This window comes from Salmo trutta, chromosome 13 (assembly GCF_901001165.1).
Source record: "Salmo trutta chromosome 13, fSalTru1.1, whole genome shotgun sequence".
Taxonomy (NCBI): domain Eukaryota; kingdom Metazoa; phylum Chordata; class Actinopteri; order Salmoniformes; family Salmonidae; genus Salmo; species Salmo trutta.
In genome coordinates, this window is record NC_042969.1 from 69,325,185 (window position 1) to 69,348,570 (window position 23,386).

A 23,386-nucleotide genomic window follows, 5' to 3' on the forward strand; every position below is an offset into this window, starting at 1 on the left:
ACGCTTTTATTTTTTATTGGCCTAGGCTACCTGGCTAAAATGTTTGCTCGCTATCCTAACTTCCAATCATCGGCAACGTTAGCTAGTTAACATTCGCTTTCTACATCTAGTTACATATTACACTTCCATCCTCTCAGGCCAGGGGTACAACAATATATGAATTAATGGTTGGATCAGAAGCGCCGTTATAATCATTGGCCAGTACGGAGAAATAACTCAAAATCCTTATCTCCATCCATGTCTAATTTAGGAAAGGGACAATTTTAGCTAGCTGGCTGCTGGCTAGCCACCGGAGAACAAAAACACAACAAGATGTAACAATTCAAGCTTCTCTGTCAATGAGGAGCGAAGCGAAATCCAAACTGGTTTCCCTTGACACTCTTTTTTTGGTACTCCACTACCATTCACAGCTCAGCTCGCTCGGTTTAGCTCAACGCTGATTGGCAAAAGTGTATACTTTTTTTGTCAAGAGAGGCCAGAAGCTCGCTGGCTTTCCTTGCCTTCAATACTACGTGTGGCAACAATGTCATACTCGTTTGGAGCAGACCGCATCAGATAGATGGGCTACACGTAGAGAGACAGAGGGGCGCTGTTTCCCTCGCTCGGATGCTTTCTCCTGTGAGATACATTCAGCCTCTTGGGAATTGAAGGAACATTATGAAACACAGAACCAAAGTTAAACTATTATTCATGTATTTTTTCTTAGTCCATTTTTGGGGTGGAAGCATGGCTTGCCTTGGCATCCATGAATACACGCCACTGGCAGGGAGTTATATTTACCCCCACGTCTTAGGAAAATGACAATAATTTCTGTTCATGCCACCATTTCAAAGTGTAAACTTGACACTATCGTCTGATGTTAGCGCTGCTGTGGTCTTTCTTCTGCTTAAACACAGAATAAAATGAGCCATCTGAAATTTACATAATGTCCTTTGAACTGCACATTGAGTTGGTTATCTGAACCGTTTCAGGAAAGCAATCGGGTGATATATGAGCCTACATTTTCATTTTAGCCTATCTGTAACTTTTAATTACATATGTTGTATTACAATCTCAGTTTATGATACTTCAGCAGGAATACATTTTAAACGTTCCACTGAGAGCAAAGGTGGAGCGCTGGTGAAGTTTCCTCGTCCAACCATAACGAAGCCCCTGAAGGCATATTGGAAAACATACGGAAAATATGCAGCCTCCCAGCTAAGGAATCACACTTGTCAATTGGTGTGTGAGTGATTACTAATTTCCCTTGCAGCTGTAACTAGTAATGAAAATAGGTTATAATGGACTTTTGGGCGTTGATATTAATTAACTCACTTTATGAGTAAGATAATAGGTTATTTTATTGGACATTTTAGCATCGGTTGGAGTATTGTTATCAGTCACGTATAAAACTATTTCTGACATATGCCTAAACTGTTGCAGGGTCATATAAGACCCACCAATAAAATACAATGTATTTCTCTAAGCCTACTGATTTATCAGTGTTCTTGTATACTTTGCCCAATTTTCTGTAATTACTTTCGATGGCCCAGCAGTTGATATATAGCCTACAACTGTTTATTTCCTGGTGAAATCAAGTAAATAATCTAGATTATTTTAGTTAAATTACATTTTCAAGACCCAAAAGTTAAAATGTGAAAGACAGTAGGTCTATATCTTGGCAGTTACCCACAAACACAAACGAATCAGTAATTGCCTAGTCCTCTCCCTGTTTCATTGAAAAATAGATAGGTATTCGCTTTTAGGCAGTTATCCTATAGCCAGTAGGTATTCGACAACACTTGATAGTAATAAAGCCAGAAGTTAAATTGAGGGTAAATAATACATCTTTGAATGACGTCATTTTTCTTTGCAAGTAAAAAAGGAACATAACCTTACTTAAACCGCATCTTTATGTTTGAGTCTTTATGTTTGAAATGTCGGCTGCTTACTTACCTTGAATATATATCCATGCCATAGCTTTTTGGTTTTAACGCCAAATTCGTTGACAAATAGGACTACAAATCGTTGTAACGGCATAATAAACAAATAACCAAACAGTTAACGGCACAATAACAACAATACAATAATAATAATAATAATCTGCTATTACCATTTAAAAAAATACCTTTAGTGTGTTATTGTGTTAGGCTGCGAAAGTAAATTTGGAATAGAAAAGACGATCGTAAAACAAGTGCATAAGAAATTACAAAGGCTAAAAGGTTCTCTTTCAACTCACAACAATTATACTCGCGGTAGTCTGCAATCAGCGTTGTACTGCAAAACATGTTTAGTGTTACTGTTCGTTTATAGTCGTTTATAGTCGTTTTTTTTATCCCTTAATTGCTTTTAAAGAATAGTTACTATAATAATAATAATATGATTTTGATTGATGTGTAAGCCCAAATTGATTAAATACATTCATTCCTACGTAGCCTACATATACATTAATTCATTTTATTCCCACCAGTTAGTATAGTCGTTTATAGTAGTTTTTATTATCCCTTGATTGCTTTTAAAGAATAGCTATTACAATAATAGTAGTATATGTTTTATTTGTGTGTGAGCCCAAATGCATCAAATAGACTACATGCATACGTAGTTTACCTTTACATTCATTGTAATCCCACCAGTTGGGCCTAACATAATAGGCCTGAAGCTTGTGACAAAATATCATGCTTTGGTATGACCAAACATTTCAATTCATTCTATTTAGTAGGCTACACACATCCAGGTAATTTCCGAGATTGAGAGTTGCGTCTCAAAATCAGTAGTCCTATTGATTTTCGTGAAATAATATGAACACAATAATTAGCTGATAAAAGGTTAGGCCTAATACTAAAGCAGATAATAATAATGCAAATTTATAATAATAATAATACCTCCAATGGTCATCTGAGATATTGTATCATATGGCTAATGTTCCTCCTGTAAAGTTGTTAAACTCCTTGTGCAATTAGACTGGATATAGGGAAGACCAAAGGAGCGAGACCGGTTTGGGCTGCGCTGAGAGAGTGAGAGCGGTTGAGGGAGAGAGAGAGTGTGTCTGTAAGTCATAGAGAGATAGTGCCTATTAGACCATACTAGACCATATTAGAGACACATATTTCCCTCAGATTACGCAGATCTACAAAGAATTCGAAAACGAACCCGATTTTGATAAACTCCCATATCTACTGGGTGAAATACCATAGTGTGCCATCACAACAGCAAAAGTTGTGACCTGTTGCCACAAGAAAAGGGCAACCAGTGAAGAACAAACACCAATGTAAATACAAACCATACTTGTGTTGATTTATTTTCCCTTTTGTACATTAATCATTTGCACATCGTCACAACACTGTATATATACATACTATGACATTTGTAATGTCTTTATTCGTTTGGAACTTCCGTGAGAGTAATGTTTACTGTTCATTTTTATTGTTTATTTCACTTTTGTATATTATCTACTTCACTTGCTTTGACAATGTTAGCATGTTTGTTCATGCCAATAAAGCGCCTTGAATTGAATTGAATAGTGGGAGAGAGAGAGGGACAGTGCGAGAGAGGGAGAGAGAGCGAGAGAGACGTTGATTGACATCTGCACTGTCATGCAGTAAAGATGTGTATGGGGAGATCGTTTATATATAGCCGCGCGTCCGGGCACATTGTACTCAGCTCATAATAACCACTCTGAAGCGCACTGCGCGGCTCAAGTTGAAGGCAACTGTAGTTAGTGCTGCTCAGGGATAGAACAAAGCAAGCCTGTTCCGAAAACGGAAAACTAAAATGCACCAATAAATCGCTTGAAGACACCCAACTCTCAAGTTTGAACTGGTTTCATTTTGATATTTTGAGTTAATATTTGGGCACAGTGCGAAAGCCAAGCACATCGGGAAATCATGCACTGTCAAGCCGAGTTAAGACTCTCCTCCCCGGTACAGCTGAAAGCAGCCAGGCGTCGCTACAAGACTTTTATGATTGACGAAATCCTTTCCAAGGAAACTTGTGATTACTTTGAGAAACTTTCTCTTTACTCAGTATGCCCTTCACTCGTCGTTAGGCCTAAACCTCTGCACTCATGTTCGGGTAAGTGAATATGCTTGAACTCTGTCAACTCAAGGGATGCTGATGAATGCATAATGGTGTTAATGGTTTATATATAATATTTCTATGCATGCAGTGAATGCTAATCATCATTGTATTAAAACTACATCTGATTTTGTTTATCATGAACAAAGTGAGTTATAGGCATATTCTTATTATTCTTCTGTAACGTTCAGGCTATCGTCCATCATGTGTCTACTCATATCACGAAATACATAAGGCTAATGATTATATTAGGAGTATTGAGAAAATATCTTACATTCAATTGTCAGTAGAGACCATAACATGACGCAACACACCTGTGCAGAATCTATTACATGTCAAATAACAGCTTTAGAGAAATTGAGCTGCATTTGCATGACTTTATTTTCGATAAATCTACTCTAATATAAGCAAATAAGGAACAGGGACAGGTCCAGAATCACATTAGACGTCATGATTGTCAATGAATGTTTAACAATGCAAGACAACAATGCTATAGACATGGACCATGTGTAAAATGAACTCAGGCGACTGGCCTGACTTGCACTTCTACTCATGGTGGTCCTTTATATTCGTGTTAGGCCTATATAGGTCTATATTGATCAAAGGTCTATATTATGGTGAATACTATTGTGATAGCCTGCTATTTACAGAGATTTTGTCATGTAACTTTAACCTGTGAAATTATGAAATCAAAAACACCAAATAAATGCAACATGTACAGTAGATTTAATTTAGACCCCAGTGTTTTAGTAACTTATTTGTTAGACTTGATAGTTTTAATTTCCTTTTAAAACAGCAGATATGATTGAAGCTTTTTCCAACCCAAAACATTATTTCACAGTTTAACAGTAATTTCCATGTTATTTCATTCACAATTAAAACCTAATGCACTGGGACCTATAACATTTATTTAACAATTCCTCAATATACTGTCTCACAAGCAATCAGCAAATCCCTCCAATCAGTCTAGACTATTAGTCTAATATATTACTCTGACATTCAGATCATTATCAGCATCAGTCTTTTATGTTCATGTTAAAGATACAGGATGAACCAAGTCCCAGTGTTGTAATCAAGGCGGTTTGTAAAGTGAAACCTGGTTCCCCGTTAATTATGTTGACACTGTTAACTTAACATATTCTCTTCTGACAAAAGACACATAAACTCAGAACACACAACAACCAACCCTGCACTTAGTTGAACAGCAGGCTTTTGGTTTCTAGAGCCCTAACCACTAGGCCACTTGTCCTCATTCAGAACGATTAATGTGGGCGCTGTGCTAAACCCAGAGCCTTGCCTAATTACTTTTACTGCTGCCACTTTGCATTTACTGAAGCATGGGCAAGGCCCTCTACCTAACTCTCTTTCTGTGTATATGGGGGTGCAAGATGTGGCCAGAGGTTTGATATTGGTGAGGGCAGGTACATGGTGGTTAGTATGTCATCACTGATGGACATTTGTCTGCCTGACACTACAGTTCATTGTGCAAACACCATGAAAGTTTACAGTATGCTGATAAAGTGTGCAAGTCAGGCCCAATGACCTTTATTCATAGAAGTATGTTGCTTTGTGAAGAGAGATTCATTGCAATTGTCATCTCGTAAATTGCAGCACAACTCATAATTTCATGGGTTACGTGCACTTGATCCAACTGTTTCAGTGAGGAAGACTACCTTCATTCTTCATTCAGTATCTCGAAAGGCCAATCAAAACAAATAATTATTGTATAAAATAATTATTGCATGTTCTTCCTTAATCAATACAAGCAGATTTGAAAAAGCACAAAACAAAACATTGTCACAAAGTGTGAAGACACAGATAATGCTTTGTTTACAAATCATCTAGCAGCACTAGATTTGACCTGTTCACCGGACGTGCTACCTGTTCCAGACCTGCTGTTTTCAACTCTCTAGAGACAGCAGGAGCGGTAGAGAGACTCTCAAAGATCGGCTATGAAAAAGCCAACTGACACTTACTCTTGAGTTGCTGACTTGTTGCACCCTCGACAACTACTATGATTATTATTATTTGACCATGCTGGTAATTTATGAACATTTGAACATCTTGGCCATGTGCTGCTATAATCTCCATCTGGCACAGCCAGAAGAGGACTGGCCACCCCTCATAGCCTGGTTCCTCTCTAGGTTTCTTCCTAGGTTTTGGCCTTTCTAGGGAGTTTTTCCTAGCCACTGTGCTTCTACATCTGCATTGCTTGCTGTTTGGGGTTTTTAGGCTGGGTTTCTGTACAGCACTTTGAGATATCAGTTGATGTAAGAAGGGCTATATAAATACATTTGATTCGATTTGATTTGATTTCTCTAAATCATCATCAACATCAACTCCTTTTTCTTCCCACTTATCACGGCTTACTAACTGTCATTTAAAGACAATTACTGTTGTTCTGCAGTCAGTCATAAAAGCTTTCACCACTGTGTTATAATTATACAGGGGATTGACAAATTCATTTTCCTAAAATGCATTTGGCATGAAAGACTATCACATTTTTGTCCTTCAAATGCAGCAGCATTTCTAAATCCATTCTTAATGGGTTATCCTGCTGTTATGAGTCAAAACAACATTGACTACTGCTTTCTCAAGTAACTATTATGATAATTGCCTAAACTATGAAATAATAGCCGCTGCAATTTGATGATGACAGTGACAAAGGTATAAATAGCAGGCGATGTGTGGTTTAGGTGTGTGCCAGAGGGCACTATAAAGGGTTTTGGCAACCCTGGGATGGATGGATAGAGTAACCAGCCCACCACCACTTATTCGTAGCTGAGGAGGTGTGAGACACAGTATAGTCCCGCACTTCAATGGCTTGTAACGCTCAATATAGAAGCTGGCAGGCTTATAGGCCCAGGGCCAGCGAAAGGCCATTGGCCTGATGTGGTCCCCATCAGTGAAAGTGGACTCTATATTTTTACAGTGTGGAGCTTCTGCTCCAGCAGTTACCAGTAGAGGCTGCTATAGGACAGTGGTGCTGGGCAGGCAACAAACCAGGCTGTGAGGCCTGGAGGGCTTATACCCAAATTAACAGCTGTTTGTTTGTTCTTGATGTAATATGGCATCAACTAGTAGGATGCCACTCAACATGTCAACAAAGCGATTACTCCTCTCTTTGATCCGGCAACCCTCTCTGTTCTGTGATGATTTTGTCTGTCACAGATCACGCCTCTCTGCTCCCTGCTTTACGTTTCACAACGGTCCATTTACCTGTGCCAAGCCAAATGCCCTTACGACAGTGTACACAGTAAAACCAGTTGATGAGCTCAGAGCGTATTCTCTGCTCTCGTTTTGTGCCTTGTAAAACTACAGGAGTGATAGACCTGCTAGACAGACCTGACCTCCAGCAGAACATTACCTTGCAGGGGAGCAGTGAACAGTGTAATGGCAGGTTACAATATTTCATTTGGAGTCTTATCTCTCAGCAGAACCCAAGGCAAGGCTTTTAGTTGGATTTCTGTAAGGAGGTGAGAGAGATAAAGATCAACTCCGGCGTAATCTCACATGACAGCGCGATGAAAAACGGCCAAATAGGAGGGTGTGGACCTCGAGTTGCCCAGGTACTGCAGCATAGTCCTACGCCACCGCTGAGGGTTTAGGGAAGAAGCAGGGAGAGCCAAGGGTTTTCATCCCATTTTAACAGTTAATCCACCACAGACAATAAGGCCTGCTATTAACTATGAGGCTAGCTTGAGGAGTAGGATCATGTCTCTGTTAACACAGTAAGTATTGACCCATGCAACCACCACACACATGCACGCTTACACACACACACACACACACACACACACCACACACACACACACACACACACACACACACACACACACACACCATTTTTACAGTAGATTGCACTGCACGCTGCACTGCACACACAATGCCGTCGTATTGAAAATGAGAAAATAGCATCACAACACTACACATAACATTCTAGAAACATCAAAACATCTCATGAAACCCAAATTTGAGTTGAAATTGGCACTTAACTGGTCTGATCTGTGAGAGTTGAAACAGATTAAAAAGCAGCATACACTGTTGCCCATCCCATCCCTGCAGTGTTTGACTTGGGCTGGCTTGGCAAGATGGCTGTTGAGTGAAGAAATATATGTCTAATGTAACACTTCTCAACCTGTCACCACATGATGTACCCAAAGCAATACATGTTGCTGTAGGTTCATTTGGCCTCTGAGTGCCAAGTCTTGAATCATCATCTTGGAATCCAATTAAACAAAGAGAAAAGGTGCAGAAAATAAGGAGTAAAAAGCAAACAACCAATGAGCTTGTTGCTGGAGATTTCACTGCAAACAGTAAAATGGTGACTCATTCTACTGAGTAACTGCCATTGTCAAAGCCTTCAAATGATAAACAGTACCAGTTAAAAGTTTGCATACACCTACTCATTCAAGGGTTTTTCTTTATTTTTACTATTTTCTACATTGTAGAATAATAGTGAAGACATCAAAACTATGAAATAACACATATGGATCATGTAGTAATGAAAAAAGTGTTAAACAAATCAAAATATATGTTATACTTGAGATTCTTCAAAGTAGCCACCCTTTGCCTTGATGACAGCTTTGCACACTCTTGGCATTCTCTGAATCAGCTTCATGAGGTAGTCACCTGGAATGCATTTCATTTTAACAGGTGTGCCTTCTTAAAAGTTAATAAGTAGAATATCTTTCATTCATAATGCGTTTAAACCAATCAGTTGTGTTGTGACAAGGTACAGTGAGGGAAAAAAGTATTTGATCCCCTGCTGATTTTGTACGTTTGCCCACTGACAAAGAAATGATCAGTCTATAATTTTAATGGTAGGCTTATTTGAACAGTGAGAGACAGAATAACAACAAAAAAATCCAGAAAAACACGTCAAAAATGTTATAAATTGATTTGCATTTTAATGAGGGAAATAAGTATTTGACCCCTCTGCAAAACATGACTTAGTACTTGGTGGCAAAACCCTTGTTGGCAATCACAGAGGTCAGACGTTTCTTGTAGTTGGCCACCAGGTTTGCACACATCTCAGGAGGGATTTTGACCCACTCCTCTTTGCAGATCTTCTCCAAGTCATTAAGGTTTTGAGGCTGACGTTTGGCAATTCGAACCTTCAGCTCCCTCCACAGATTTTCTATGGGATTAAGGTCTGGAGACTGTCTAGGCCACTCCAGGACCTTAATGTGCTTCTTCTTGAGCCACTCCTTTGTTGCCTTGGCCGTGTGTTTTGGGTCATTGTCATGCTGGAATACCCATCCACGACCCATTTTCAATGCCCTGGCTGAGGGAAGGAGGTTCTCACCCAAGATTTGACGGTACATTGCCCCGTCCATCGTCCCTTTGATGCGGTGAAGTTGTCCTGTCCCCTTAGCAGAAAAACACCCCTAAAGCATAATGTTTCCACCTCCATGTTTGACGGTGGGGATGGTGTTCTTGGTGTGATAGGCAGTATTCCTCCTCCTCCAAACACGGCGAGTTGAGTTGATGCCAAAGAGCTCCATTTTGGTCTCATCTGACCACAACACTTTCACCCAGTTGTCCTCTGAATCATTCAGATGTTCATTGGCAAACTTCAGACAGGCATGTATATGTGCTTTCTTGAGCAGGGGTACCTTGCGGGCGCTGCAGGATTTCAGTCCTTCACGGCGTAGTGTGTTACCAATTGTTTTCTTGGTGATTATGGTCCCAGCTGCCTTGAGATCAATGACAAGATCCTCCCATGTAGTTCTGGGCTGATTCCTCACCGTTCTCATGATCATTGCAACTCCACGAGGTGAGATCTTGCATGGAGCCCCAGGCCGAGGGAGATTGACAGTTCTTTTGTGTTTCTTCCATTTGCGAATAATCGCACCAACTGTTGTCACCTTCTCACCAAGCTGCTTGGCGATGGTCTTGTAGCCCCTTCCAGCCTTGTGTAGGTCTACAATCTTGTCCCTGACATCCTGGGAGAGCTCTTTGGTTTTGGCCATGGTGGAGAGTTTGGAATCTGATTGATTGATTGCTTCTGTGGACAGGTGTCTTTTATACAGGTAACAAGCTGAGAGTAGGAGCACTCCCTTTAAGAGTGTGCTCCTAATCTTAGCTCGTTACCTGTATAAAAGACTCCTGGGAGCCAGAAATCTTTCTGATTGAGAGGGGGTCAAATACCTATTTCCCTCATAAAAACGCAAATCTATTTATAACATTTTTGACATGGGTTTTTCTGGATTTTTTTGTTGTTATTCTGTCTCTCACGGTTCAAATAAACCTACCATTAAAATTATAGACTGATCATTTCTTTGTCAGTAGGCAAACGTACAAAATCAGCAGGGGATCAAATACTTTTTTCCCTCACTGTAGGTGGTATACAGAAGACAGCCCTATTTGGTAAACGACCAAGCCCATATTATGGCAAGACCAGCTCAAACAAGCTAAGAGAAACGGCAGTCCATCATTACTTGAAGACATGAAGGTCAGTGTATCTGGAAATTTTCAAGAACTTTGAAAGTTTCTTCAAGTGCAGTCGCAAAAACCATCAAGCACTTTGATGAAACTAACTCTCATGAGGACCGCCACAGGAAAGGAAGACCCAGAGTTACCTCTGCTGCAGAGGAAAAGTTAATTTGAGTTAACTGCACCTCAGAAATTTTAGCCCAAATAAATGCTTCACAGAGTTCAAGTATCTCAACATCAACTGTTCAGAGGAGACTGCGTGAATCAGGCCTTCACGGTTGTATTGATGGAAATAAAACACTACTAATGGACACCAATAATAATAAGAGACTTGCTTGGAAACACATGTAATGGAGATTATACCGGTGGAAATCTGTCATTTGGTCTGATGAGTCCAAATTTGAGATTTTTGGTTCTAACCGCAGTGTCTTTGTGAGACGCAGAGTAATGTGAACGAATGATCTCCGCATGTGTGGTTTCCACCGAGATTCATGGAGAAGCTTTGCTGGTGACATGGTCTGTGATTTATTTAGAATTCAAGACACACTTAACCCGCATGGCTACAACAACATTCTGCAGAGATACGCCATCCCATCTGGTTTGCGCTTAGTGAGACTATCATTCGTTTTTCAACAGGACAATGGCCCAACCCACCTCCAGGCTGTGTAAGGGCTATTTGACCAAGAAGGAAAGTGATGGAGTGCTGCATCAGATGACCTAGCCTCCACAATCATCCGACCTCAACTCAATTGAGATGGTTTGGGATGAGTTGGACCGCAGAGTGAAGGAAAAGCAGCCAACAAGTGCTCAGCATATGTGGGAACTCCTTCAAGACTGTTGGAAAAGCTTTCCAGTTGAAGCTGGTTAAGAGAATGCCAAGAGTGTGCAAAGCTGTCATCAAGGCAAAGGGTGGCTATTTTGAAGAATCTAAAATCTAAAATATATTTAGATTTGTTTAACACTTGTTTGGTTACTACATGATTCCATATGTGTTGTTACATAGTTTTGATCTCTTCACTATTATTCAACAATGTAGATAAGAGGAAAAATAAAGAAAAACCCTTCAATGAGAAGGTGTGTCCAAACTTTTGACTGGTACTGTATATAATGTAATTTAAACTCTAAAAATCTAAATTTTTAAAAACTTCAATAACGATTACATTATCGATACCGCATGATAAACAGGCATGTGTGTATCAAATGTTTCCAGCCTATTCTTGATCTATTATTAGGAAGTATTTATTCTGTAATGACTACCACAAGCACATGTGCCAGTCCGATCATTCCGATTGTGCTTGTCAAGAGTATCAGTGTGCTTTAGCATGGACAGAGTGCGCTCTCCCTGCTACACAAATGGTTTATTTGTAGGCTTTTGACCGGGCATTGGCCCTTGTCAACAATGTGTCAGATCTAGGCTCAGGAAGCCAGCTCAGTTGTCAGTGGAAAGTCATCATGAGGTCTGATTTTTTCCCTTCTGACAAGCATCCAAAAGACACAGCTGTCACAACTCTAAAGACAACCTCAAGCTCTGCATTGACAGGAGATTTCCTGAAGAACGTGAAAGAAATCAAGATGTTTCCGTTCTTGCTTTTCAATCAATCTTCTCATTTAAAGTGACAGGAACAATTCATCACTTGGACTTATTATGTTATGATATTTCTGTGTATTTTGTATTATTCCATAATAATACAAATATATTTCCGAAATATAGATATATGTGTTAAAATGTAACAGAGATAAACATGCCATTTAATAAAAAACAAGTTAGGACATCTGCACAGTTCCCCTCAGTTTGTCACAATTTCAGCATCAAAGACAGAAGTAATATAGGAGAGAAACAGAAAGAGAGCGAAAGAGAACGAAAGAGAGAAAGAGAAAAAGAGAGAGAGCGTTGTGGAGGGAAGGAGGCATCATGTCCAGACAGCAGCAGTAGCAACGATTCTCCGAGGTGAACGATTAGTGATGAGCTCAGTGCCCTGCGATGATGTCTTGCGTGATGTCATATATATAGGGATGAGCCCGAGGTGCTGTCTGAGAGAATGGGGGATGTAGATATGGTAGGGGCAGGCTGCAGCGAGAAATCTCCCCCCCCCCATCCCCTAGTGCCATGCTCAATTACCTCCCAGACCAACCAACCCCACACCAGCTCCTATAACTGCTGAACATTACTGAAAATGTCAGAGAAAGGGGATACAAATTTAAGACAACGGTCTGCCTGGGTGTATCCTCTCAGTTGTGCGTGTTGGGTTTGAATAATATAGCTTGTCTATGTATTGGTGGAGAGATAAGAGAGGCAGATCCACCACAGGCAGTGAGGAACACACAAGGGGAAAGAGTATACTGTGTATGTAATGTGATAGCATAATGTCCTCTCTACTCCGTCATTGTATTTTATCTCTCTCTATATCTTCTTCCTATGCACATCCCTCTCTCCTGCCACATAGCAGACAGAGCATTAGTTTCTATGTCAGTCTTAGTTCAGTCGTAAATTATGCCATGGGGATCTGCTGTTTATTTGAAGCCATAAGGTTTTTTCCACCAGATATTATGTTTATGCTAGAACGTCGTCCTTGGTCTTGGCTCCAGTGGGTGGCCACCCCAGACATTTGTTACTTTTTATTGATTCTGGCGTCTCGCTGCTTCTGTCTGCGTAGATAAAGAGATAGAGAGAGGTGGGGGGTGGGCGGAGAGCAAGACGAGAGAGAGAGAGAGAGGAATCATGGGGGAGAGAGTTAAACGGCGAGGGGCATAGTCACTTTGGATTTACATCCTTGTGTGTGTTTGTGTGTGTGTGTGTGTGTGTGTGTGTGTGTGTGTGTGTGTGTGTGTGTGTGTGTGTGTGTGTGTGTGTGTGTGTGTGTGTGTGTGTGTGTGTGTGTTCAGGGTGGCAAGACACATCATTTATCTGGCCAAGGATTTTTTTTTATTGGTGGGTTCAGAGTAGCAGAGTAAAACACACAGTGCGTCATGAAGATCAAAACCTTCTACATCAAAGAGGTCAAATCACTTTTCGTAAAAAAAGAGCAATTTAAAAGAACCCAGTCTAAATGATTATTACAGGTCTATAAAAACTACCATCTGTGGTGATGCATACAGTACCAAATAAAACCACTACTAAAAATAAGAATATAAAAGTACAATTGTATTTATTGCTCTGCATTTTACCCTGCCTCTGACCTATCTCTCTTTTTGCTTCTTTAGGGTCCTCCTCACTGCGGGCCTACCCCCTCCTCTCAGTCATCACGCGGCAGCCCCCCAACCTGCCCCCTCACCTTTCCCATCCCTCCTCCCCTGGCCGGGTTCCCAACCTGACCCTACTCTCCCCCCAGCACCACTCCCGGGTCTCCGAGCCCTCCCACAGCAAGACACCTGTCAGCATCAGCAGCGAGTCAGACACGGAGCACAGCACCCCCCGGCTGAAGAAGCCTAGACGCAGCCGCACCATCTTCACTGAGCTGCAGCTCATGGGCCTGGAGAAGAAGTTCCAGAAACAGAAGTACCTCTCCACCCCTGATAGGTCAGTATCGTATTGCATCTCACCACTGATAGGCCAAAATGAAAGCAGAGTCTGATTGGTTACTTGAAAGAAGCTACCTCCTGATAGATCAGTGTTATACTACCTCTCAAATGTCATACCGTATTTCATTCGGTGACACTCAAGCTGGTGAAAATGAGAAATTCTGTGAAAGCAACCAAACTTCATAAAACATGAAACAAATGCAATAGCTGACTAGAGGATCAGGATCAACATCATAACATTTTGATGTATGTCCTGGGTAATGTGTCATGTAATGTTAAGTTCTCTAATCCAGGCATTACCTCAGCATTCTAGTTGAGACAAGAGTAACGTTTTAACCATAAGCTTTTGAAAGCCTCAACAAAGAAACACTGCTCTATTCAAGAAAATCGGGGCATCTGCCAACACAAGCAAACAGAAATATACTCCATTGATTGACTGCCAATCATGTAATATATGTGCAGGTGTATATAAATTGCATTTAGCTTTATACACTGTATTTAGATGAGGTAATATTCATGTTAATATCCATGTCGTACGTTCCAGCCCCTGGGTCATTTTCGAGACCTGACATACGGCCATAACACATTTTCCATTTTATTTTAAACCCTACTTTCAGATTTGGCCTACCGGACGTATTTCCATTATAACCCAAGTTAATATTGAGCCATAAACCTCAGATTTTCCTTCGGTCGAGCAACAAGAACACCAGACAGCTAGTAAACCTCAGCAACACATGGTTACAACAGCTTGTTCAGAGCGAGAAGATAAATCATTATTTTACTAAAACTCAACAGCCACAAAATGCTTTGAAAATGGTCAGTTATTTTTTATATTGTTGTAGATTTGTACTAAAAAGGCACCACTGTATTTACTGGAACTTTACTATTTTAAAACCTGCCTGTTCCTTCTGCTTGGCCCTGAAGAATCTGAAAAATAATTGGGAGAGCATGTTTGTTATCAACCCTGTTGGGGATTTATGAGGCAAAACAGGCGGGGTTGGCTTAAATAGTTTACATGCTGTCAACAATCTTTAGTCTCCAATGTTTATTGAAAACATAAATACATTTGTAGGATGAGCACTTGTTGTCTCTAAAACACATCGTTACAGTTGTTGATTAGCTAGCTAGCCATATTAGCATAGACGTGACATCAGTAAAAACACATCAAAACAAAACATGGTATCAAGAACAAGCTGAAACTAGCTGAAACAAGCCAACTACGATTCCCCACATGGCAGCTTCTTGTTATTTTTGCTAGCTATCTGGCCATCCAGAATCACAACAACACACGGCGTTCTGCCACGTTGAAATATGCGCATTATTGTTGTGAAGTTATCAACTAACCTGTTTATACACATCTCATCCTGGGGAAAACTCCCACAATGCATCTCTTCTTCAATGCAAATCACACTTCTCTGTTCTAGCCAATGAGCCACACCACACCTCCCCTGTGAACTCCCAGGCAGGCTGAGGTAGACTACAACAGCCCAGCGGTGATCCAAACGACCCACCCTGCCCTCACTGACAAATCTGTATAATGCCAATAATCAAATTCCCACTGGCTGTGATGAACTAGTTAAACCCACAGCTGGATGGAAAACATAAACAGAGAAAATCCCCTTTCAAAGCCCACATCACAAGTGTGGCGTGCTCCCCAGTTCACTTTGTTATGATCCAAAGATAACTCCTTGTCTCTGCTTTTTTTTCTTTAGCTATTTCTTGGCTTGGAGACACTGTGGTCTTTGACTGAGACAGTGCTCTGAGGAAAACAGCATATAAAAAGCCCCTAACACCACACCACAGACTGTAATGATTTAAATCATTAGGCAATAATGATTTTATTTAATTGAGATTAGTACAATCAGCATCATCATCATTATCATTATGCATTAAGCTGCAACTAAAATCCCTGCTGATACAGGTTAGAGACTTGAACAGCAAACAGAGGACTTGTAAGTGCCTCCAGCACAGAGTCATTCTACAGTACTGTATGGGAGTCTGTTGCTGTAAGTGTGTGGTTTCCCTCCATAGAAGACTAATGACCATAAATAACTGGGGTGCTTTCCCCTCCTGAAATTACTTTCTTTGCCTCCAGTCCCTCCACTGGGCAGTTTGCCTGTATTTTTTGGTGTAGAGTGTTTTTTTTAAAGTATGCACACACACTCTTCTTCTGCACTCAATCATTGAGGCCGTGCGGCTGTCTATACTGTCTACAGTTGTATGGACTGAAGTTCCCTCTATGTAATACTTTCAAATCAGGTCAGATAGACATGGTGAGGGCGGGAAAGAAGGGAGGATGAGAAGATAGGAAGAGGAGACAAGATCAGAGGGTAAGCTGATGGATCAGTAGTAATCTAGTCTCTCTCTCTCTCTCTCTCTCTCTCTCTCTCTCCCTCTCCCTCCCACACCCCTCTCTCTCTCTCTCTCTCTCTCTCTCTCTCTCTTTACATCAAATGAAAGCCAGTTCCACTCATTTGAGTGTGAAGGACTTGAGATTTCAAAAACCAGATAAAGCCCCCTCCCTCTGTAGGCTGATCCGTCTTTCACTGACCCCCTTCCTGGGATATCATGTTACACGCCAACCAATATCCTTATTAGTCATGGATCAGAACATGTGGTGGAAGTGTCCAGGATTCCATACCCCCCTGAACATCCAGATACAGATGCTTTGATTGGATAACTGAACTCCCTTACAGATGTTCAATAAGGGTTATCCTATATGCTGCAGGTGTAAAGTCTCTCTCTGGACCATAAGAGGGTGTATCAAAGAGACTACAGTACTTTGATGCACCATGCCAGAATGTGGTTATAAAGTCATGGTTAGGATGCAAGCTGGTCTCCAAAGGGAACGCTACCTAGATGATACAATATATATGGCTGATGATGGCATGCATTTCAGGGCAGGGTAGTCAACAGGTGATTGGAAAGATAAAGTAACTCATTCATTTTAGTTTGATTACTCCAGCTACACCCTCTCTGTGTAAATCAGTTGTCTATCTCCTGCTGCTTTTCATCTTATAAAGAATGAACTCAAGTTTCAAAAACATGTACACTGAGTTGCTGTGTGTACTGTGTGTCTTTGTTTCCCTGCAGACTAGACCTGGCCCAGTCCCTAGGCCTCACACAACTTCAGGTGAAGACCTGGTACCAGAACAGAAGGATGAAGTGGAAGAAAATGGTGAGAGCGCCACACACCCATAACAACAATGACCCTGGGTCAGTGTAGAGAGAAGGAGTGGTAGGGGTGGAAATGTCTGGGTTTGAGGGATGATGAGGGACTGGGACACCAAAGTCTAGTCTGGTCAGGTCAGCAGCTCAGAGAACAAAAGTCTCAAATCGTTAACTCCCCAAATTAATGACTGTACGTGGGGCAGTTCAGAGCCATACATCTTCCCTTAATTACTATAATAACCATGGTTGCCTTTGACCGCAGCCAGCATTTATCACAACCCCACTGAGCCATGTGTCTGTGTTTGTGTGGGATATGTTGCTCCAGGTGCTGAAGGGAGGACAGGAGGCCCCCACCAAGCCCAAGGGCAGGCCCAAGAAGAACTCCATCCCCACCACCGAGGAGATAGAGGCAGAGGAAAGGCTGGCCAGGCTGGCTGAGGATGAGAGGATGAGGATCGCAGCCGAAGAGGCCTTGGCCCACGGAAAAGCTCCCCAATCGGAACCCCAGAACCTCAGCACGGTCGCCGGGGCAAGAGAGACCCAGAATCCCACGGCGGTGAGCGAGGGTCAAGTTCAGCGAGAGCAGCCACTCCCAATGCAGTCAGAGACACACACCACCAGCTAAATAAGACAATTATTAATATATGAATGAAACAGCTAAAGACTGGTGCTGACTGGAATACAGAAACACTTACTGTAGTGGCTCAAGATCGCTGAAAAAAGCCTGTCTGGTGTAGATTATTCAGTCGTGTTTGAGGTTTTACTGTACTGGATGACATTCATAGGTACGGTAGATCATTTGGGTTTTGCCATATCACTTTTGGCATATACTGGAATAAAACGAGTTTACATATAGTGTCAGGCATATACATAGAAATGAAAAATCCAGAATTGTACAGTGCATTTTGTCCCTGTGTCAACAGTGTCACCTCCCCAGCCTCAAACCTGCTTGTTCTACTGCGAGAGGACTCCTTTAGTCACATGCTATACAGTTTGCCTAAGTATTGTAGTTATAACATAACATAAAATGACCACACTGGTCATGGTGCCTTTTTCTCTCAGAGGATATTTTTATCAGTCTAGAAACACCAAGGTTTATTAATAATAAATTAAGTGTTATTTTACAGTGTTTGACTTTTGCTTATTAAAAATAATACATAATTACTATATGCTCTGGATTACAGTTAACACTGCCGTTGTACCTGTTCTGTACAGCTTTGAACGAAATTGTATTTCTGTCCCAGAGCCACAGCATCGTCTCGTTTAATTATGTTGTGTTCCTTTTGCATTTGATGTTTCCAAAACAATATATTTCAATTTGTATCTATAAAGACATGCACTGTAACATACTGTAGCAATATTCTTGAAAGAAAAATATATGTTAGATAATGATATGCAGTATATGTAAATTATTATATTTTAATTTGGAGAAAAATAGGGTGTATCGAATCCTTTACCTTTCTCTTTTGACTCTGGGGCAGAGTGATTTTACTGCCACGAGGGAAGCCTCTTAAACTGTCAGAGACTGTAGAATTGAATAAATCACAGCCTGTGCCAAAGAAACGAGGAAACTGCCAAACATTTAAAATCTTTTAGAGAGGTTCTCAGCCCGCAGGCCTTTGCATCAACGGAGCACTCCTCCAACTTTGCCTTAGACTCCCCACATAAAACTGTCTTCAGCTGCTTGTCAACACTTTTATTTTCCGCTTTTGCCTCCTGTTGTTTCCTTCCAAAGATGTCTATTTGTAAAGAGTTCCTTTTTTAAAACAAAAAATCTATTTTTAGTTTGATATTAACTAGTACAGTATTTTTCTGATGTAAATAATGCTTGTTGGTAAGCTACTGAATAGTTGTTTTGGCATGGACAACAAAATGCTGATTGTTCTGTATGTTGTTATTTTTACCATGTGTTTTGTGCTTTTATATACACTTAATAAAATGGCAATCATTTCCATATGAATGATGAAAGTCCACCATTATTATTATTATCATATGAATTGCTATTTTAAAAACATTAAATAGCAGACCACAAGCATGGACTCCAAGGTTAGTTGATTTTCAGGAAACCACATTTGTATTTTAACACTATTTGAACCAGAATTAAGTGTACTCCTAGGCTTATTTAATCTTCATCCATAAAAATATCTTTATGCTCTCACTATGCTACAAGGAATCTTTGGTTTGATCTGATGTGAAATGTAACCACATACGCATGAAACCCTCTGCCGACATGCAGCAAGAGGTTCGAGCTGAGTTGACACAAAAGCTTGTCATAGATATGTGTAACAGCTGTCTGAAGAGAGAGTGGACCAAAACGCAGCGGAGTTAGTGTTTGCCATATTTAATACTTCAACGGAACACTATACAATTACAAAAAAAACTAGAAACTGACAGCCAAACAGTCCTGTCAGGTGAAACACACTAACAGAAACAATTACCCACAAAACCCAAAGGAAAAACATGCTCCTTATGTGTGACTCCCAATCAGCAACAACGAGCTTCAGCTGTGCCTGATTGGGAGCCACACACGGCCCAAAACAAAGAAATACAAAAACATAGAAAAAGGAACATAGAACGCCCACCCAATGTAACACCCTGGCCTAACCAAAATAAAGAACAAAAAACCCCTCTCTATGGCCAGGGCGTTACAATATGACAGATCCCCTGCATACGCCAGAAGGCGAGGCCGCGAGGCAATGCATATGAAAGACAACTGTGCCTCATGTCACATAGAAAAATACATATTTCATCTATCCATTGACATCACTGTAGCTAATGAAACGGTTGCTTAAATCACTAATTTGTGCAAATCAAGTAAATTGTTAAACGTACACAACATCATATCATGTGTTTGAAATGTACATTTTTATTTAATAAAAACTATTTCAATACTGCAAAATTGCAGTAAAATTAAACAATTCACAAAGTTTCACTGTGCATGTAATACTTTGAACTGAAGATGTCTGAAGATGCTTGTGTTTCTTGTGTTGGCACAACTGAAGATGTCGTACAACACTGTGTACTACTCCCTTCACAGAACCCGCGCGAAATGGCTTTAACCAGAATAGAAAGAGGAGTGGGAGGCCCCGGTGCACAACTGAGCAAGAGGACAAGTACATTAGAGTGTCTAGTTTGAGAAACAGACACCTCACAAGTCCTCAACTGGCAGCTTCATTAAATAGTAGCCACAAAACACCAGTTTCAATGTCAACAGTGAAGAGGCGACTCCGGGATGCTGGCTTTCTAGGCAGAGTTCCTCTGTCCAGTGTCTGTGTTCTTTTGCCCATCTTAAAATTTTATTTTTACTGGCCAGTCTGAGATATGGCTTTTTCTTTGCAACTCTGCCTAGAAGGCCAGCATCCCGGATTCGCCTCTTCACTGTTGACGTTGAGACTGGTGTTTTGCGGGCACTATTTAATGAAGCTGCCAGTTGAGGTTCACGCTGTTCTGTGAAGGGAGTAGTACACAGTGTAGTACACAGTGTTGTATGAGATCTTCAGTTTCTTGACAATTCCTTGCATGGCTTAGCCTTCCTTTCTCAGAACAAGAATAGACTGACGAGTTTCAGAAGAAAGGTCTTTGTTTCTGGCCATTTTGAGCCTGTAATCGAACCCACAAATGCTGATGCTCCAGATACTCAACTAGTCTAAAGAAGGCCAGTTTTATTGCTTCTTTAATCAGGACAACAGTTTTCAGCTGTGCTAACATAATTGCAAAATGGTTTTCTAATGATCAATTAGCCTTTTAAAATGACTAACTTGGATTAGCTAACACAATGTGCCATTGGAACACAGGAGTGATGGTTGCTGATAATGGGCCTCTGTACTCCAACATAGATATTCCATAAAAAATCTGCCGTTTCCAGCTACAATAGTCATTTACAACATTAACAATGTCTATACTGTATTTCTGATCAATTTGATGTTATTTTAATGGACAAAAAATGTGCTTTTCTTTCAACAACAAGGACATTTCTAAGTGACCCCAATCTTTCGATTGGTAGTGTATATGTTTGACTATTTAAATGTAGTACGCCACTTGCCAGTCAGAGCCAGGTTGATGTGAATGAGCAGTGATTCACTCAACCAAGCCACCTGGTTGAATTAGAACTAGAAAAACAGATAGATTAGAGCAGGTACAGTGGATCTGTTTTAATTGCAGAAACCGAGGGCAACATGTCCCTATTAAAGCCTTGTGAAAACAAAGGCTGTGGTTGACAGCCAGCTAGGCAGGCAGGCCTGTTGTATGAGCTGTGAGCTGAGCCAAGCGGAGCAGCAGGTCTCCACAGGCAGGGAGCTGAGCACTGCTGCTGGGTAATTGTTGTATGGCGAGGTAATGAAGGGTTACAAAAACAGCCCTGGGTAAAACACCAGAGGTCTTATTGAAGAGTTGGTGTTGTCTGTGCCCAATAATGTTTGTACCATGTTTTGTGCTGCTACCATGTTGTGCTGCTGCCATGTTGTGTTGCTACCATGTTGTTGTCATGTTGTGTTGCTATCATGCTGTGTTGTCATGTGTTGCTGCCATGCTATGTTGTTGTCTTAGGTCTCTCTTTATGTAGTGTTGTGGTGTCTCTCTTGTCGTGATGTGTGTTTTGTCCTATATTTTTTTTTAAGGCCTTTTGCCTTTTGGTAGGCCGTCACTGTAAATAAGAATTTGTTCTTAACTGACTTGCCTAGTTAAATAAAGGTAAAAAAATAAATAAACAAAGAGCCTGTAATTTTGTCACAGGTTCAGACTCAGGTCATAAAGAGTGGAGCTGGTGTCAAGCCTAACCCCCCCGGTAAACATCCATCGCGCACCTTCACCTGTCATCTTAACTCATGCTCTGCAGACAATTAGCCCTGTTGATTTGAGGCGTGCACTCAGTGTTTTAGTCCCTTCTCTGTTATGACAGGGGAAGCAATTTCTAAATACCAAGGGTAGGAGGCACAGCAGGCGTACTAAAGTCAATAGAGGGAGATCCTGCCGACAACAGGAACAATCACCCTATTGTTTTCAACAGCAGCAGAGGAGAACATTACCGTGAACAAGTATATAAACATCCATATGGATGACATATGTGTTGGTCCACCCCACTTCATGTCACGTTCTGACCAGTAAAGGGGTTATTTGTTATTGTAGTTTGGTCAGGACGTGGCAGGGGGGTATTTGTTTTACGTGGTTCGGGGTTTGTTAGTATATGTGTTTATGTAGAGGGGTGTTTGGTTAGAGTATTCCGGGGTTTTTGGGTTATGTTCTATATTTCGTATTTCTATGCTCTGTCTATGTTGTGTATTTCTTTGTTGGCCTGGTATGGCTCTCAATCAGGAACAGCTGTACATCGTTGTTGCTGATTGAGAGTCATACTTAGGTAGCCTGTTTTCACCTGTCCCGTTGTGGGAAGTTGTTGTTGCATAGCTGTTTGTGTAGCCTGCAATACTGTTTGTTCGATAGTTTTGTTTCGTTTGTGGTCTAATAAAGTTAAGACGAGCACTCAACCCGCTGCGCCTTGGTCCATTACGTATGACGACCGTTACACTTCAATTCAAGCGTGATTGCGAAATGTTCAGAAAGCTTGGCATTCAAATATCATTTTCATCATCAGTATCAGTTGTATTTGACAGATACTGTTACTAAAAAGGATGAAGTATTTTACAATCAGTTCAAACAGGCTTATTATCATTAGGATGCATTTTTAAATGAGCACAACCTATTTCCTGTTTTCCTCATTAACTAACAGCAAACTTCAAAAACTCAATGAATTTGATTATCTTTGTATCCTTTCCTGTCGTTAAGCAATCACGTTCTTTCATCTAGAGAGGTCAACCTCTTAACATCAACACCTTGGTATAGCCAAATCAATTATTACTCCACTTTACGATCTCTTCTCCAGCTAATGTATATACTATGCTGATTACAGTGCTGTCCGCCGCCCTGTCGTCTTGCTCTAGCTAATTCCCTGGCTGGCTGGCTGGCTGGCTCCCTCCCTCCCTCCCTCCCGGCTCTCAGACTCGTTCTTGCTGCAGGTACAATACCGGTCAAAAGTTTTAGAACAGCTACTTATTCAAGCGTTTTTCTTTATTCTTACTATTTTATACATTGTAGAATAATAGTGAAGACATCAAAACTATGAAATAACACATAAGGAATCATGTAGTAACTAAAAAAGTGTTAAACATCAAAATATATTTTATATTTCATATTCTTCAAACAGCCACCCTTT

At 40.8% G+C, this 23,386-nt stretch overlaps 1 protein-coding gene across 1 annotated transcript; it reads left to right on the forward strand.

Moving 5' to 3' along the window:
* Positions 1 to 3,585: 3,585 nt before the first annotated feature.
* LOC115206442 (homeobox protein BarH-like 2) lies at positions 3,586 to 19,141 on the forward strand. Its single transcript, XM_029773451.1, has 4 exons — positions 3,586 to 4,050; positions 13,693 to 14,008; positions 17,104 to 17,188; positions 17,507 to 19,141. Exons 1-4 carry the CDS (start codon positions 3,864 to 3,866, stop codon positions 17,804 to 17,806), a joined length of 888 nt encoding a protein of 295 aa, XP_029629311.1. The 5' UTR covers positions 3,586 to 3,863; the 3' UTR covers positions 17,807 to 19,141.
* The last annotated feature ends 4,245 nt before the right edge of the window (positions 19,142 to 23,386 follow it).

Bases quoted from the DNA above. Each gene is read 5' to 3' on its own strand.
- LOC115206442 (XM_029773451.1), top strand. From the start codon at position 3,864: ATGCACTGTCAAGCCGAGTTAAGACTCTCCTCCCCGGTACAGCTGAAA. The intron at 14,009-17,103 runs GTCAGTATCGTA...GTTTCCCTGCAG, and splicing joins TACCTCTCCACCCCTGATAG to ACTAGACCTGGCCCAGTCCC. The intron at 17,189-17,506 runs GTGAGAGCGCCA...ATGTTGCTCCAG, and splicing joins GGATGAAGTGGAAGAAAATG to GTGCTGAAGGGAGGACAGGA.